Here is an 18,454-nt window from a genome sequence, read left to right on the forward strand (position 1 = left end):
ATTATTATTATTATTATCATTAGACTAAATTACAGTCCCCATATTTTATCTAACATTTCCATATTAACGTATAATTATTTATTTATAGAATTCCTAAAAGATTCCAATATAAATATTTTGATGATTTCACTAGTGAAAGAGACACGGTATTTAAAAATACATATAAGTGTAAAATTATGATAAATATTTTTTTTTAAAATTTAAAGTAGAAAGATTACTTTTATGAATCAGCTAAATAAAGAGATTGAAAATCTATCTAAGCCTTATTATTATTATTATTATTATTATTATTATTATTATTATTATTGTTACTATTTTATTATTATTATTACTATTTTATTATTATTATTATTATTATTATTATTATTATTATTATTATTATTATTATTATGATATTATATAGTTCATTTGTGATAAATATTTTGAAAGAGATGAGTCTAATATTATCTTTTACAAAAGTTTTGCCTTTCTAGATTATATATGGACATAGATATATTTGATAGAGGTCCAAAAAACTTTTTCAATATTATACATAGCATGATCAAATAAAAATAATTTCTATTCATAACATTAATTTGAATAATATTTTTAAATATAAAATTTTAATGATCGAATTAGTGAAATTGTGATTTAAATTATAGCTCTTGATATCGATAATGTTGGGGGAGATTTTTCACTAGGGAGCATTGAACATAGTGGGACTTCCTTTTCTAGAGCAACATATTTGAGAGACACACCACATATTCACCTAAAACCTTAAGGTAATAGGTGAGTGGGTTCTCTCACTTATAAATGCTCAAGTCTCCACATTATCAACCAATGTGGAACTATTATCCACACTACTCACACTTGACACATTCTCAACACTCCCCCTCAAGTGTGAGTCCACAATGCTCCCCCTCAAGTGAAAGCTCTACTTACTTCTCTTGTATCGCATAAAACGTTTCTTATTCACCCTCTTTGCACCGTTGACACTATTCAACGGAGCGTTTCTTATTCACCCTCCTGGCGCCATTGACTTTCGATACAAGTAACCTGGTCCCTTTCTGAAACCAAAGGCTCGTGATACCATTTGTTGGGGGAGATTTTTCACTAGGGAGCATTGAAATAGTGAGATTTCCTTATTCTAGAGCAACACCTTTGAGAGACACACCACATATTCACCCAAAACCTTACGCACCATGTTCATTATTGTACGAATTTTCCTCTCGGCAACCCCGTTTTATTGAGGCGTATACGGAGGCACCACCTCACGTACAATTCCCTCAAGATCAAAAAACTTGCCAAACTCACTAGAGGCATACTCACATCCATCATCCATTTTGAGAATTTTGAGCTTCCAACCGCTTTGGCGCTCCACCATGGATTTGAAATTCTTGAAAACTCCAAATACCTCATCTTTTCTCTTGATAAGATATGTCCAAAGCTTCCTACTAAATTGTCAATGAACGTAACAAAATATCGATTGCCACCATAAGTCTCTACTTGCATCGGTCCGCAAATGTCGGAACATACCACCTAAAGTAAGTCTTTGGTTCTTCGACCCGCATCTTTGCTAAACACATTCTTGTGATGTTTAGCCTTCACACATTCCTCACACAATTCAGTTGGAATACTAATGTGTGACAACCCCGTTACCATTTCACTTTGTTGCAACTTTCTTAGATCCCTAAAATTAAGGTGACCAAGACGGTAATGCTATAACCACTCATCTCTACTTTTCGTGGTAGCTATACAACGATGCTCTATAACCTTTAACTCAAGCTTAAAGGTTCTATTGGCAGCCATCAGCGCTTTTAGAATCAACAGATAATGAGAAAAATAATGAGAGGGAGTGTGTGTGTGTTTAAAAAAAAGAAATCTCAGCATGAAACAAATTTTAATTAGTGCTTAAAAAGAAAAAGATATTAATGTTTAAATAACACAAATATATAGTTAACTAAATAAATATAAATCTTTAAATTTAAGAAGTAAAAAAAGACAAAGCTTATTGTCCAATAAAAAATTGCCACATGTCAATCAAAGGATCCTAATTTTTATAAATATTTTTATTTTAAAATATTAAAAATAGTTAATTAATTTATATTTAACTTTAATTTAAAATTCTATCCGTTTGATTGAAATATCACATAAAATATGAATTATATTTTATCGTAAAATTAAATTCCATGTGAATGTGTATTTTAATAAAAAATTATAAATTTGATTGGACTATAATAAATAATTCTTTTGACATGTAAAAACCTAATTGGGTTCACCTATCACCAGGGTCGGCCCAATCATATTGGTGGCCCTGTTCTAATTACAAAAATGGGCCCAAATTGTTTTTAAAATACAATTATAATAATTAAAAAAAACATATAAAAATATAATTATGTATTAATTAAAAATAAACTTAATTATAATTATTTTATTTTTGATCGATCTTGATTTTTGTATATATTAAGTTTTTATCATAACATTTCTTTCAATTATTGAGTTTTTTTTTAATAATTTTAGTTATTTTTATTAATATTTATGAAAAAAATTCAAAATTTCAAATTTGGGGCTCTTTAATATTTGAGGCCCTGTGTTGCAGCACATGTTGCACTTGCACAGGGTCGGCTCTGCCTATCACATGTCTATGTTTAATGTTGTAGAAATATCACTTTAGATAAGTTGGGTCTAAATATATGTTTTATACTTACTGAGTTACATTTCAACAATATGGAAAACACTATATATTAATAATATAACAATATAACAACAACATTGTCAACAATACAATAACAATCTAAATATAACAACACATTAACAATGAAACAACTAAAACAAAATATATAACATTCTCAACAATACAAAAACAATTTCAACGTTACTCAATCACAAAAGATATAACATTAAATAAGAATAAAAATATATTCTTACGAATCAAGCTATTCTCAATATCACTCAAGCCCTAGTCAAGTTTTCATCAAGGGATGTTTATTTTATCATCATTATGGTTTGAAATTCAAGAAAACATCAAGTTGGTACAGAGGGGTGCAAGTTGGTTTGACCTAATTTTCAAGTACGCCATGTCTTTGGTCCAAACTCCATAACTTCTTCATTTTTTATCCAATTGCCAACCTTCTTTGAGCCAAATGTGACTTTTGGGATCCTCTACAACTTTGATTCAAGAATCAAACACCAATTCATTTATTAAATACCTCATTTGTGCAAAGGATCAAGTTGGCAAAATGGGTCAAAACCTTGTCATGGCCACTAATTTCTACCATTTCCATTTTTAGCTCAAGCATCCTTTTGATCCTATTTCTTTTTTTTTTTTTTTTTCTTCTTTTTTGTCTTTCTTTTTTTTTCTGGCATCTTATTAATATCTTGTCAAAGATAATTTGGCACAAGTTTGGCTTAAAATGAACGAGGGAATCAAAAGTTATGATGTCATCAACTTGGGACCTCAAAATGAATAAAAACATGCATCATTATGCTTAACCAATTACCCAAACTAAAACTCAGTTACAACCTCAACTTCCTGTATGACCCTAATTTTGACCCTAATATCCCTCATGGCATCATGTTATTGAACAAGAGCATTGCCTCAAGGATCATAGCATGTTTGCTCCTTAACCCTAAGGCTGGGACTTGTTTGAGTGTTTTGAAACCACCAAGCATGCTTGTATTGTATATTATTGCTTTTCTTATTTTGATTACTAACCAAAAGCACAAACATATGTCACTAATTCTTTTTTATTTAAAGCTCAAGTGATCATGTGCTCCAATGCTCCTAGGAGGCTCCTAAGCTCAATGAAATGGCTAGATGAAGATGAGAACAAGCATGGAAATGGTCCACAAGGTTCCTAATCATCATATATGTCTCCCAAGTATCTTAATTTGTCAATTTGATCAAGATAACCCAAAGGACTTGAGGATTGCTTCCCAAGGAAACCCTAATTCAACTGTGCTTTGATTGTGCCTTGCTCATGAAGCAACCTCAACCTATGATAAAATTTAATTAAGAGAAGTTATTTCATTCATTATTTTATGCATATATGAGCCTATGTGAGGCCCCTCAATTATTTATTCATCAAGATTGGAGGTTTGGCTTTGAGAAGTTGACCAGTCAAGTCATATGACTAAACTAAGATCCATTGAGATATAACTTATGATGTGTTTGTCAAATGAAGATGACCCCAAAGAAACAATGTTCTTAAGAACCATATGAAAAACTTTCATGTTCATCAAAAATCCATTTGAAACTTGGAAGGTCATCATTAATTTCAAAACATTATAGGTCATTTTGACTGAAACCCTAATTTTGGGTCAACTTCCCAAAGACCTAACTTCCTTAATTTTTATTATTTTGATGTGAGACCAAACTCATTGTAAATTGAGATTTCTAATTAAAATGTTATGTTGGACAAAATTTCATAATCCTAAAATAAATACATGTGATAATACAAAACATTATAGGTCATCTTGTACCTAAGTCATTGAATTTGAAAAAGTACCCAACTTCAAATGCCTATAACGTTTTCATGAAAAATTCAAATGATGCAAAATTTGAGTCTAAATTGAGAATCTTGAAAATATATACAACTTTGATGTTGGAGGTTTTTCCATTTGAAGCTTGCATCAGGGAAACAGAGGGGCTTGAATAGGCTTGCTTTTTGTGAAAATTTTCAAAGGACACTTAAACATGTTTTGTACCCCAACTTTCACAGCAAGTTTTCATTAATTTACAAATGCCAAATGAATTTTTTCCCAACATGACTTTTGTTTCTTATTTCAAGGACTTTCCAACCATTACTCACATTACTTTTTTGGACTTTCCATTGGTGAGTTTCGAAAAGCTCTTTCTTTATGTTCATTTTTGCATTTCATGTTGAAACTTGATGTGCAAGCCAATTCCACTTCAATTACACGTCCAATTCCATTTCATTTGAGTTCATCTTGGTTTAGCACCCATATTGGGCCTTACATGCTCCTGTACAAGCCCATGCACCAAAATTCAAAGTTGCAATGCACACGAGAGAATCATGATCTCAACCCTCTTCAGCTATAAATAAGAGCTCAATCTCATTCATTTCTCAACATGGTGGAGACCTGAAGTGCTGCAGAATTGAAATCCCAACCATTACCAAAGGAATTTTCAGATTTTTCTCTCTTTTTCAAGCTTGAAATTCAACATCATTAGTTGATTTTCAATGCTCAATTCCTTAACTTATCATCTCCATTACATCTCTAGAGCAAAAGCAGATCAAGATCTTAAAGAATTCGTGGCCTTAGAAGCTCCATTTCAGAGGTAGAACTTCAAACTTTTTGGATCTAGATCTTGCAATTCAATGTAATTTTCTTTGGTTTGTATGGTTTTCTGAAGTCCTCGCACTTGAGGCAGGCCAGTGGTGGTCTCAATTCTTCATTTCGTGCGTTTTTAGTTGACACACCATGATCTTCCATCTCACATTTCTCTCAAAATAGGAAGGTTGAGGAAGATCCATGGGCACATAGGTGATGTACATCATCTGCGCTTCATTTTGACATCCTTATTTTTCATTTTCATTGCAAAAAATTTCTCTGCAAGTGGTGGCCGGAATCTGGTATCTCACCAGAGAAGATGGTGGTTTCCACCACCATCCCCACTTGTATGCTTCCCAGCCCTTGGATCGTGTCTTAATGTTATAATCCTGAGCATCCATTGTGATTACTTGATTTAATGCATTATGTCGCGCGTTTGACTCCAGTGTATCATGCACCCTTGCATCTGAGCCGTTTCCCCTTGCCATGTTAATTAATGAGTTTGATCTGGTGGCTGCGTTTTTTTCTATTATTTCTATTTTCTTTTAATTTCGGTTAATTCCTTTTATTTTCAAAATTCATAGAAAATTTATTTGAAGTCACAAAAATATGAGACCAATTCCAAAAAAAATCTTGAAAAATCTAGTTTCATATTTTGATTTTTAATTATTTTTGTGACTTCATTTAATATTTTTTGTGAATTATTTGATTTTTAATAGTTTTAATTCATTTTTAATTACTTTCTAATATTTGAAAAATCCAAAAATATTTTCCTAACACCTATGGATAATGATAAGTCAATGAAGAATAGTCTCATCAATTTCTTATTTGATTTGAGATTTATTTGAGATTTTAATTCATATTGTGTTATTTTTTATTGATTTTAGTTATTTTTAAATAGTTTCTGATTTCTAAAATTGTTGAGAAAATTTGTCAAAGTTTGTTTGACCATATTAGACCTATGAGAATTTAATTGGACTTGTTGAAGTTGATTTGAATTAAATTTGAGGTTTGACCATATTTTGATTATTTTATTTTGCATTTATTTTTAATTCAAAAAATACCAAAAATTATGATTGACTTGTTGACTTGTAATCTTCATTTCTTTTCTGTTTAGCATTGATTGATGATGACTTGGTTCATATTTGATCAATTGAGTTTGATACTTGAATTCTCTTTCCCTCCCTTTCATCTTCATCCCATTCTTTTCATCATTTGGCCAATGAGTTAATGTCTTATGGTTGGTCTTGACAATGAGAGGTTTAACCTTCTTTGATCTAAACCAAACTCAACTTGATCCAAGATCAAGTGAGTTGTTTTGTGTCCAAGATAGGTTGCTTCTTGGTCAAGCAAATAACCTAAAGTCCATACAAGGCCCTTCTCCTTTTGTTTTGGCATGACAAGTTTGTGGAGCTTGGCTTACTAGTCATGATCTCTAACTTGTGTTTATTTGCCTATAGTTTTATTGACCGACCTCAGATAGGTGTGACTACTACATTAGTCCACTTACGATTGCTTAACATGGCGCTACATTGTCTTATGACAAACTAACATAACTTCACTAATTACTAACTTTAATTTGAGTATTTAATTTCTTGCCCTTTACTTTTAATGCCATTTATTTCTTGCTCATTTATTCATATTGCTTTTCATTTTGCTCACTTGAGCATATTTTATGTTTATGTCATTTGTCTTTTGCTCATTTGAGCTCATTATTCTATATAAATATATTGTTGTCTTGTGATTGTTTTGTCTTTGTTTTGTGTGAACCTAATGCAAAAAGGAGAAAGGACTTAGAATTAGGACATACCCATGCTTAAAGGAGTTCAAGAGCAACTAGGCCTCATGCCTTTAGAATGCTAAACTTGTTGAAGAGCAACTAGGCCTCATGCCTTTAGAATGCTAAATTTCAAAGTTGACTTTAAAGGACTTCTCATCTAAACTTATTCTTTGTCCATTCCCCTTATTGTGTTGTGAACTTTTTGGTGTTTGCTCTTGTGTGATAGGGATTCCATTTTGGGATAGTAAAAAGGACCATTGTCATGAGTAGCCAAGTTAAGAGAGACAAGCCAAATGGAGATCCTAGGAGCTTGAACCCAAGTTGTTTGATTGCTTGTGTGTTTGCTAAGTCCAAAAGAAAGGAGCATCTTGAATTATCTCTATGATTTCAAGAAAAGGAACTCCAAGGGTTTATCTTTTCTCTTTCATCTTTGTATGCTTTAGGACTAGCCCTTATCTTCTTCTCCTCACTCTAACCAAGCCAAAAATCTTTTTCTTCAAACTTTGACTTTGTTTCAAACTAGAAACCTAGGCCTTATGCCTTTGACTTTTCAAAACCATTTTTCATTAATACTCATTGTGAATGAATCTTAATCCTACTTTGACTTCATTTTTGTAAATACATCTAACTTGTAAATGTAACTCACTTCAAGTTGTTTTGTGGTCCCAATGGACACCTTATTAAAACCTTTTCATAAACATTAGTCATAGGTTTGAGTTATCATAGTGGTTGATGTAAATCTCACATCATCCTTAGTGATTGGATTATAAGTCTTCCATACTTATTATAGGGTTAACCCCTCACTAGTATGTTGAAGTCTTCCTCACACGGTGGATTGTTGGTTTAGGTTGAGTTTTCTCCCCTTTATAACAAAAGACCTTAAGACTTTTGGTCAAATCAATTCACCAATCTTTGAGATTTTTACCCCGAACTACGAGGTTTTGATCCTCCTTTGTGATGGTACGTAGGCAATGGGTTCATCCCTTCAAACAACAAACTTGTAAATATAATTTATTCTCTTCTCATCCCTCCAATCTTTTGTACAAATATTTTCACAAATACCAACCTACAACACATATTTGCAAAAAGGGTTCCCTTAGAGTACTAAGGATGCTTTGGGTGCGTAAAACCTTCCCATTTCATAACCAACCCCCTTACCCAGATCTCTGACATTTTTATTAGTTTTTTATTTGAAAAACTTCTTACCTTGGCTTTTGTTCGCTTTTTAGCCTTTCCTTTGGACAAATAAAAGTGCGGTGGCGACTCGAATTGTATGTTTACTTTTGGTTTAGTCAATAAACCTAAAGGTAACGAAAACCCCGCTACACTTCCCAAGCATGTAAATTTAACCTCAAGGCTCATTTAGACTTGGTTTTTTATGCATCATGTTCTACTCCTTTAAGTAATCATTTGGCTCAAAGAAAATTAGAAAATGCACGAGTGAATTGTAATTGTCTAAAGCATGAACATGGTGACCAAAACTCTAGTTTGCACTGTGACCTATAATGTGGAATCATGCCAAAATCAACTTGGGATCACCTCTCATGCTTGCAAGCTTGTTTCCCATGACCAAACGCATCTGACCATAACACAAAATGATTGGTAAAGTGCCAAAATCACGAGTTTGGTGCCAAATTTTCACACGAATTCAGATCCAGTTCACACGTATTTGAATTCCAACACATTCCCTATAAATAGATGAAGGTTTTGCCTAATTTACCAAGCTTGAAGATCCATGAAACCCATATCTCACTGAAACTCAAAAGCACCCAAAAAACAGTTTATGGTTTCATTGATTCAAGCTCTTACCTTTGAGTTCCTTTTCCCATAAAGCTTCGTCAACCTCCTTAGAACTTTCTCCAACTGGAACCGAGCTTTGATACTGCCTGATTTGCTTTGACCATTTCCACCATTGTTGACCCCGAGCTTCAATTTGGACAAGGTAGTTACGAGTGAAGTTACACTTCAAGCAAGTTACCATTCTCTTTGTGTTGTTCCACTGATTGAAAGCCCTTATCTATCTTTTAATTAGCTTTTGATTTGGTAATTTAATTTAACTTTGAAGTCTTAGGGTTCTTCACGAGTTTGAGAAAATTCTCTCTTCTCAAAACAAATTAATTTCTTTGATATAGAGATATAAGGACGATGATGTAGAAGCTTGCACGCATAGTATTTGAGCTAAAAACTCCCAGTTCTTGAATTTTCAAAATCATAAATCCGGAGGTTGAAGATGAGGTTTTACGCGCGCTTCAGAGGGAAAATTTGGATCCCTGGCAATCAGAATGTGTCATCTTCCATAGTCGTTGTATTCAAATGTTTTATTTTATTTTTTTATTTCATTTAATTCATTTTCTTCCAAAATTTATTTTAACTAACATCTTTATTTTTTTTATTCCAACTTTTTTATAATTTCATAAATATATTATCTACCACATATAATTTTTTCAGATTTTTAAAATCTTGTTTGCATTTAATTCATATTTTCTTTTATTTTCTATTTAATTTTCATTTAATAATTTTATTTTAATAATTTTTGAATGTTTTTCATCCCAACTTTTGAGGTTAAGTTACTTATGATTTTTTTGACCTTCTCCATTTTTCTTGGATTTTTATTTCGTGTTTTATTACTTCTTTGACATTTCCTCTTACTAATCATTTTTAAATCATTATTAAATCAGTTTTTGATCATTTTTATTCATTTTTATTATTCACTTGATGTTTTGACTTAAGTTGGTTGTTTGGATGATGAGGTCTTCCACATCTCAAATCATTGATAGATGGACTTGAGGTTGATTCAACCTTCTCTGATTCAAAATTGTTGACAGATGATCATGAGTTATCTTTAATACTTTGCATCAGTGATAGGGTATCCCTCAATGCGCTATATTGTGAGTCCTTTGATTTATGGATATAATGATCCATATATGATTGCCTTAGTTCCTCCTTCTCTATCTTCATCCATCTCTTCTCTTATTTTATTTTGATCATTGTGTGACATGTTATAGGAGATTAACTTTGTGTTAATTCTCTAACATGTCTAACACATACATTGTTTTTGACCGACCTCAGATAGGTATAACTTCTACATAAGCCTACTTATGATTTCTTAATATAACGCTAAATTATACCGACACAAATTAATAGATCGTTAACTTCTAACCTTAATCAATGACATTTAATTATTGCCATTTAATCATTGCCCTTTAATTCAAGTCATTTACTCTTATGCCATTTACTTAACACACTTTACTTTTATGTCTCATTAATCATCATCTGACTTCATACTCTATTCATTTTCCTTATTCATATGTTGCTTATTTTGTTTGATTGATTTGCTTGTTAATCTTAATGAATCAAAACATGATAAAGTGACTTTGACTTGATCTTAAACCTTTGCTTGATTTGGAGTGTTTATGGCCTCTTGGACATTGGACTTGGAATTAGGTTTTAAATCATTTGCCTGACTTGGAGTGACCTTGGACCCATGAACCTTGTGGACACTTTGACTTGCCTTTGTTCATGTTGAACTTTGGAGCTTGTTTGTTTTTATTCATCTATTTCATGCCTTTTTCGTATTGCATTCACCTACTTATGCTTAGCACATATTAGCACACACATGGATTTCTCTTGGGCTATCTAACAATGGGATATAGGATAGTACCCTTTGCACTCACATGGATTTCTCTTGTGCTACCTAACAATGAGACCTTAGACTAGTCTTTGTATGATCATGCATATATGTTTGTTCCCCAATCTCATTCCTTTGATTTGGCTCGATCAAATTCCACTTTGATTAATTAGATCCTTTCATATGATACACTTCCTCTTTGTCTTTATAAAGTGATCATAAGTCCCTTGGTAATTTGATGGGACTTATCTCTATTACTTTTGAACTTCATCCTCTTAGCAAGTACAAGACTCCTAGTAGATCACAGATCTCTTCAGCAGATCTCAATCATCTGACTCATCCCTAGAAGCATCTCTAGGGATCCTGCTTCAACAACTTCTCAGAGTTTGACTAGGCTTTCATGCCAGGAGCCTTAAGCAATAGATAATGATGAGATGGGATCTTCCCTACACTTGTCTAGGATATCTCTGAGTACGGGACGAATGACCCAGTTGCTCAGAGTATTTGTCTCTGTTCATAGACTTTAGTACAATTCCAGTCAATTCACTGATAAGTCTGCAACTAGCCATGTGGCTCTTTTATCTCCATTTCTTGGTTATGACACCATAATTCAGGGACACACCTTCATGGTTAACCTCTTATCCTCTCCCGTTTTAAATACCATTCCCTTACCATGTTAAACTCAGTTCTTTGGTAAGAGCCTTGTAATGTTAGTCCATGTGTTTAACAAGTTCATATTTTTCTTTGTTATCATGTGAGACCTTGTGCTTTGGTAAGACCCTTGTCATGTTAGTCCATGTGCTTTGATTTGAAAAGTTTCTATTTTTATTTCTTACCATGTGAGACCATGTACTTTGGTAAGACCCTTGTCATGTTAGTCCTTATGCTTTGACAAGTTCCTGTTTTTGTTTCTTACCATGTGAGACTCTGTGCTTTGGTAAGACCTTTGTCATGTTAGTCCCTATGCTTTGACAAGTTTCTATTTTTCTTTCTTACCATGTTAGACCCGGTTCTTTGGTAAGACCCTTGTCATGTTAGACCCTGTGCTTTGACAAATTCCTGTTTTTCTCCCTTACCATATGAGACCCAGTGATTTGGTAAGATCTATGTCATGTTAGACTCAGTGCTTTAACAGGTTCCTGCTTTCTTTACTTACCATGTCAGTCCCCGTGCTTTGGTAAGTCTTTTCTTTCCGGTTTAAACATCACCCTCAATCATTTATTTTTCTGGTCTTTATCCTCCGAACTATGGAGCCATGACTTCCTCATTTCACTATGAGGATACTTATGTACGAGGATGCGAATCTTTGGCGAACACTTTTTCCTCTTTCTTTTCTTTCTCTGGTTCTCTGAACTACGAGGATCTGGATTTCTCATTTGACTATGAGAATACTTAGGCATGAAGGTCCCAATCCTCCTCGAGCACTCACATTGTAACTCATTTTCTATTTTGCAGGTACATGAAGATAGCAATATTCATTCAAGCAAGAGCATTCAAAATGATTTACATGGGGTACCATGGATGTGAGGGGTGTTAATATTTTCCACTTGCATGACCAACTTCCTTATCCGTTTCTCTGTTTTCCCTTTGTATTTTAATGATATTTTCCCTTCCTTGTTTTAGGATAAATAAAGTTTGGTGGCGACTCTGTTATATGTTCGATCGTGTGATGCGTTTGAGCATATTTCACGTAGTTCCATACCCTTCTTGCATGTTTCGTCTTTTTCCTCCTTGATTCAAATTTAAAATGATGGAGTTTGCTTTGTGTATTTATGGAAATTGGTCTCTGATATCGTCTTCTTCTTCTGTTTTAAAGGGCTTTTGCTGGGATATTGTTGTGTTTTGGAAGGAAATAAACTAAAACTTGTTATGTTTTAATTTAAGAGAAACACTTTTCACTACGGTTGATAATAATAATCGTAGTGATATCTTATACATGTTACCATGATTTCAATGTCTACCCATTGGTGAATGATATAGGAAATTGTCTCTAAACGCTCACAAGCGTGTGATTCACCTTTTTACTAAACCTAACTCATTTCACCTTCAAACTTCATATTCCATTCTTCAAAAGTTAATACAATATATTGAAAAACTTGGTTTAAAGATTAATGGTAAGTTTAACTTTATCAAGTACACAATATGATTGAACCTTAACATATAACTTTAAGACCAAATTTTTAAGATAGTAAAAATTAATGAAGACATTTCCCCCAAAGCATCCATGAGATTGTAAAAATATGATGTAGTAAAAATTAAACTCTGTGTGAGATTGTGAAAATTAAACTATCCATGAGATATTCCACACAAAAGCGACCATGACATTATAAAAACGAACGCCACATTTCTCAACGGTTGGAAAGCATGATTGTGGTGAAAAACAATTTAATTTTAATATAAATATAAAAATTAAGGGGGCAGCCCTTTTTTTTAATGAAAGAAATAAAAAATTATTGGTGCTGGAATTAGAAGAGTATCACTCATATCTATAACCGCAGTTGTTAGGTTGTACCGTGGTGAAAAATGATTTTATACTAAATAAAAATAATAAAGGCGCCATATTTCACTATGAAAAAAATGTTTTAATTTTAATATAAATAAAAAAATTAAGGGCAGACTTCTTTTTGGTAACGAAAAAAGAAAAATTAATGATGATTGGATTCAAACATGTCACTCCTAATCTATCACCATAGTTGTTAGACTTGACAGTGATAAAAAAATTTTAATAAATAAAAATAGAGACATCTAAATATAAGTTATTAATTTGTTATTAATGATGATGAAAATAAGAAGATATTACGAAGTGCATATTTTGTAATAGTATTGGGATCAATTGACGTACAACTATTACCCTATTATTATACTAAAATTTATTTAGAGTGTTGACGTAGATTTCAACATGAGCTCAATAAAGATTAAATTTTTATTATTTAACAAAATATTTGATTATATGCAATTCAAATGTTGGTAATAAATTATACCATAAAATAAAATATTGTATAAAAATATACAACATGATTTTATTTATAATACATAATATAAATAAATAGTTGTGATTGAATCCAAACAGACTGTTTACATTCATTTAATTTAACTAACATAAATTTATTTATTTATTACTCCCACTTCTCATTTTATTTATTTTTAAAATATAATAATATTCAAGAAATATAATTATTTTAATAAATTATAATTTATCTTTCTCATATAAAATTATCTAACTTTTAATTTGTATGAAATGATTAAATGACTAATAATTCAAAAATAATGTAATATACTTGTGAAATTGAATGTATGTTTATAAGAAAAAGCTACAAATATTTAGATGGTAAGTGCTATTAAAAATGAAATATTATGACTTTTTCAATTGAAGAGGGGAAACTAAAAAACGATTTTACAAAAAATTATTCCAAAAAAATAATAAAAAAGTAAAAAATGTATTTATTAAGAATTATTTCTCCCAAAAGATATAAGAAAAGGTAATGTATTCAATTTATTTCATTGACCACATACATTTTATATTGATTAAATTATATATTACTTCATTTGTTTTTTAACATTTGTCTATATATAAATAATATACTAAACTCTGGTCTATGAAAATTAAGTCATCAGTGAAAGAAAATGTCAAAAATGATCAATATCTTATTATTGATTATGTGTTTGGTGATTAATAGTACTAGCTATAGAGATCATGGTATGCAGAGTGGGCTGAAAGATGAAGATTTGGAATTGGAGAGGCAACTAAATATCCTTAACAAATCTCCTATAAAGAGTTTTCATGTATTTACACATAATTTGTTGGTGGTTTAGGTCATCTTAATTTGATTTATTATTCTAATATTTATTTTTTATTGAATTTCAATGGTTTTTATAGATAAAATCAGGATACATAGTCGATTGTATTGATATTAACAAACAACCTGCTTTTGATCATCCTTTATTGAAAAATCACAAGTTGCAGGTAAAACAATTATTGTATATTATTTTCAATTTCTTTTATTACTTATACAGTTTGTTTCAATGATTATTTTTGTTTTTTTTTTATGATAGAGAAAACCAATTTTTGAAAGAAATATTACTGAAAGAAGAATTCAAAATTCATCAGAAAAGTCTAGATTCATTCTTGAGACAGTTAGGTGTCCTCAAGGAACAGTTCCTATCCGAAGAACACACAAAAATGATTTAATTCAAGGCAAATATCTATTCAATGCTGAAAATCTAACTCAAAATAGTGCCCTTAATCATGTAAGTTTTTTCGAATATTATATACTAAAAATTAATTTTTATTTATATAATTAATATTTATAACTTTTTCAAGTTAATGAATATGTTAAAATTGTAGTTTGCTCGACTGAATCTTAAACATGTAAATGCTCCTTATTATGGAGCTAGTGGAACTACTAGTGTTTGGAATCCAAAAGTTTATAAGGGTCAATCAAGTAGCGGTAACTTATATGTTCTAAATGGAGAAGGAGATAATCTTAATAAAATTTCGATTGGATGGCATGTGAGTTTTAATTTAATTTATAATTCTAGTTTTCTTTTTTTCTATAAACATGCATGTATTTATAGATACAACTTTGATATTTAATTGAATTTGAAAACATATAATTTATTTTATAATTTATCTCATATTTGTTAGGTGTCTCCGCTATTATATAATAATGGTGAAACTCATTTATACTCGTTCTGGGCGGTAAGTTAATGTTTATATATTATTTAATATTCACTAATTTATATTATACTAATTATTTTACATAAATGATAACTTTTCTCCCACCACAAATACTTGATTATTATATCTTCAACCAATTAGTTATCACCATTTCATTTTATTATATATAATTATTTATGAAATATTTAAATTGTAGATGTTTTCAATGCATTTTAGCTTAAAGATAACTCTACAATATTTTTGAAATTGTTAAATAAAAATGCTCCTTTCACATAAAATTGTTATGAATATATTTATTATTTTATTCAATGTTTCTTATATTTTTTTGAATCTTTTATATGTAATTTTGTTTGAAAATCAAAATATTTGGTTTTAAAAATTCTAACATGTATTAAAAAAATACAGTCAGGTAAAAATGGATGTTTCAATATGTTGTGCAAGGGTTTCATTCAAGTTGACCGAACATTTTATTTGGGTTCACATATATCTAAGACATCTACCTATGGAGGAGATATTTACGAAGTTCGGCTTCAAATTTCTAAGGTCATCTCTTTACATAAAATCTCATATATATATATATATATATATATATATATATATATATATATATATATATATATATATATATATATATATATATATATATATATATATATATATTATATATTATATAATATATATATATATATATATAATATATATATATATATATATATACACACACGGCGATCGACTTATTGTAAGAGTAATTTTTTTAATTTATTTCAAATTATAATCATTAAAATTGAATCTAATATAATGGTTGATTAAGTAAAAATATTAATTAATAATTAGATTAAATTTAATTTGAAGTAAGTTAAAAAAAATTATTTTAAAATAGTTGATCATATATATATATATATATATATATATATATTATATATATATTATCTAGTGATGAAGTTCAAAGAGATTTAATTTAAAATTTATACAAATTTTAATATTATTTAGTATATTTCTTATATGAGATTAAATTCTTAAAATTTAATCATAAATATTTGATATTTTACAATCTAACAGTAAAATCATTAAATGTTATGCTTTTCAGGATAATACAGGCAATTGGTGGTTAAAAGTTAGAGATAAAGATATTGGATATTTTCCCGCAGCTTTATTCTCCATCTTGTACGAAGCTGATCAAGTAGGATGGGGTGGATATACAGTTACTCCTGCGGGTACTACTAGTCCTGCAATGGGTTCCGGATATTATCCTGATGAAGACGTCACTCATGCATCTTATTTTAAGTTTATTAAATATCTAAATATAATTAGAGAGCCTTACGATCCTTTTCCATTTATCGTAGATAGCTACAATGATGCTCCTAAATGCTATGGACTTACAAACTATGAAGATAAGAGAAAGGATTTAGGATATTTTTTTCAATTTGGTGGACCGGGTGGTAATTGTAGAAGTTAACTACAGTAAACAGGTTTTGTTATATGTAATAAAGATTTCTAATGATATGCATTTGTCTTTTTAAATAAATATATTTTAAAAATGTTAAATTTAGATTTTTAAAGGTTTTTATGGTCTAATAATGTAAAATATTACTCTTCAATTATATAAAAGTAAAAATATAAAATGCTTTTACTTTATTAGGTAGTAATAAGTAGTATTAAAGTATATGTAAATATTAGAAGGAACTTTTGAATTGTCTACTATTTTAATACTCAACTAATAAAACCATTATTATTATTTATGTGTAAATATATTTTGTTCTCTCTTAAAAGCTCATCTATATTACACATTTGCTTAGTAATAAAACCTTTTTAATAAAGGACACATCATTTTATTATTTTATCTTTAGCCAATCATAATCACTACACTGGTTTTTCTACAAACATTTTTTAAGAGGTTAATCATATTTTTATTATATTGAAAAAAGAATAAAACCATATTTCACAAAAATAAATTTAAAAAAGAATAAAACATATTTCACAAAAATAAACAAATAAAAATACATTTTATATTAAAAAAATTATAAATAAACAAATAGATATCATATTTATAAAAAAACAAATATAATATATTCTTAAAAAAGTGATCAAATAGAACTATATGTATGTAACACGTCCAAATTTAGGAGACATATTATACACTTGATCCACTATCATTATGTAAACTGGCTATCCAAAGAAAATTATTATTTTTTTGAAATTAAAAAATTGCAGGCATTAAAATTAAATATAATGAGGATTAAGCAACATTAAATGAAAATGCAAAGTAATAATATCAGTTAATTTTCTAACGGCTAATTTTTATGTATTATGATTTAGAATTTTTTTTAATTTTTTGTTGTCTTAAATAAATCTTTTAATCTTTTTTATTTTTTAATAAATCCATATTGTAATTAAAGATCCTTAACGGTATCCGAGGGCACTAGTTTACATTTCCATTTTTTTTATTATGTAATTTTTCTAAAGAAACATCTATTGTTCTTTCCTTCGATTTCAAGTAGTAAATGCATGAATAAATTTGATAGCAAGTGATTCTAAGTTTCTCTCATTATTAATGAAGTTCAAATTTCGGACACTGGTGATTTCTTCAGTTCTAAGTCATCATGTTCAACTCAATGGGGCATCTTGTTCCGAAGGCTTTTTGGTCTCATTCTTTTTGTAATGTGTTGTCATTATAACAAAGATTACAATGTTTCAAGAGAGGTTTCATTTGGATTCTTGAGAACAAAGTTATGGCATGTTGAAGTTGGCATGAAAAATTGGTTATGTAACTTAGAAAAAATTCAAGTGTCCAATGCTTGAAAATGACTCGTAATGTCTCAATGGATTCTATGGTCTTCCAAACATAATTTGACCTTAATCATATAAGGAAAACTTGTAGAGGGAATCACAAATGACATTGTGCTAAAAGAATTTTCCTCCAATGTTGAGATTTGAAGAAGTTATGAATCTTGAAAGTTTAGAAAAAGTCATTTGAAAATAGGTCAAATTTCACTAAGTCCACAAATGACATATAATGTCTCCAAACTTTTGTTGATCCTCCAAGCATAATTGGATCTTGTCATGTAAAGAGAAGTTGTAGAAGATGTTTGATAGC

The 18,454-nt window shown here is 30.0% G+C and overlaps 1 protein-coding gene across 1 annotated transcript; it reads left to right on the forward strand.

The window, feature by feature from the left end:
• The first annotated feature begins 14,267 nt into the window (after positions 1 to 14,267).
• On the forward strand, positions 14,268 to 16,885 carry LOC127135326 (uncharacterized). The gene is made up of 7 exons (XM_051062090.1): positions 14,268 to 14,465; positions 14,560 to 14,646; positions 14,736 to 14,930; positions 15,028 to 15,192; positions 15,328 to 15,381; positions 15,766 to 15,903; positions 16,448 to 16,885. Exons 1-7 carry the CDS (start codon positions 14,307 to 14,309, stop codon positions 16,814 to 16,816), a joined length of 1,167 nt encoding a protein of 388 aa, XP_050918047.1. The 5' UTR covers positions 14,268 to 14,306; the 3' UTR covers positions 16,817 to 16,885.
• Positions 16,886 to 18,454: the final 1,569 nt, after the last annotated feature.

The sequence above is a fragment of the Lathyrus oleraceus genome, chromosome 1 (assembly GCF_024323335.1).
Source record: "Lathyrus oleraceus cultivar Zhongwan6 chromosome 1, CAAS_Psat_ZW6_1.0, whole genome shotgun sequence".
Lineage (NCBI taxonomy): Eukaryota > Viridiplantae > Streptophyta > Magnoliopsida > Fabales > Fabaceae > Lathyrus > Lathyrus oleraceus.

What these genes read in the sequence shown, in the direction of transcription:
- LOC127135326 (XM_051062090.1), top strand. Translation starts at nt 14,307, where the DNA reads ATGTCAAAAATGATCAATATCTTATTATTGATTATGTGTTTGGTGATT. An exon ending in AAAATAGTGCCCTTAATCAT is followed by an intron (nt 14,931 to 15,027) that starts GTAAGTTTTTTC and finishes TTAAAATTGTAG; the next exon opens with TTTGCTCGACTGAATCTTAA. An exon ending in TTCGGCTTCAAATTTCTAAG is followed by an intron (nt 15,904 to 16,447) that starts GTCATCTCTTTA and finishes TATGCTTTTCAG; the next exon opens with GATAATACAGGCAATTGGTG.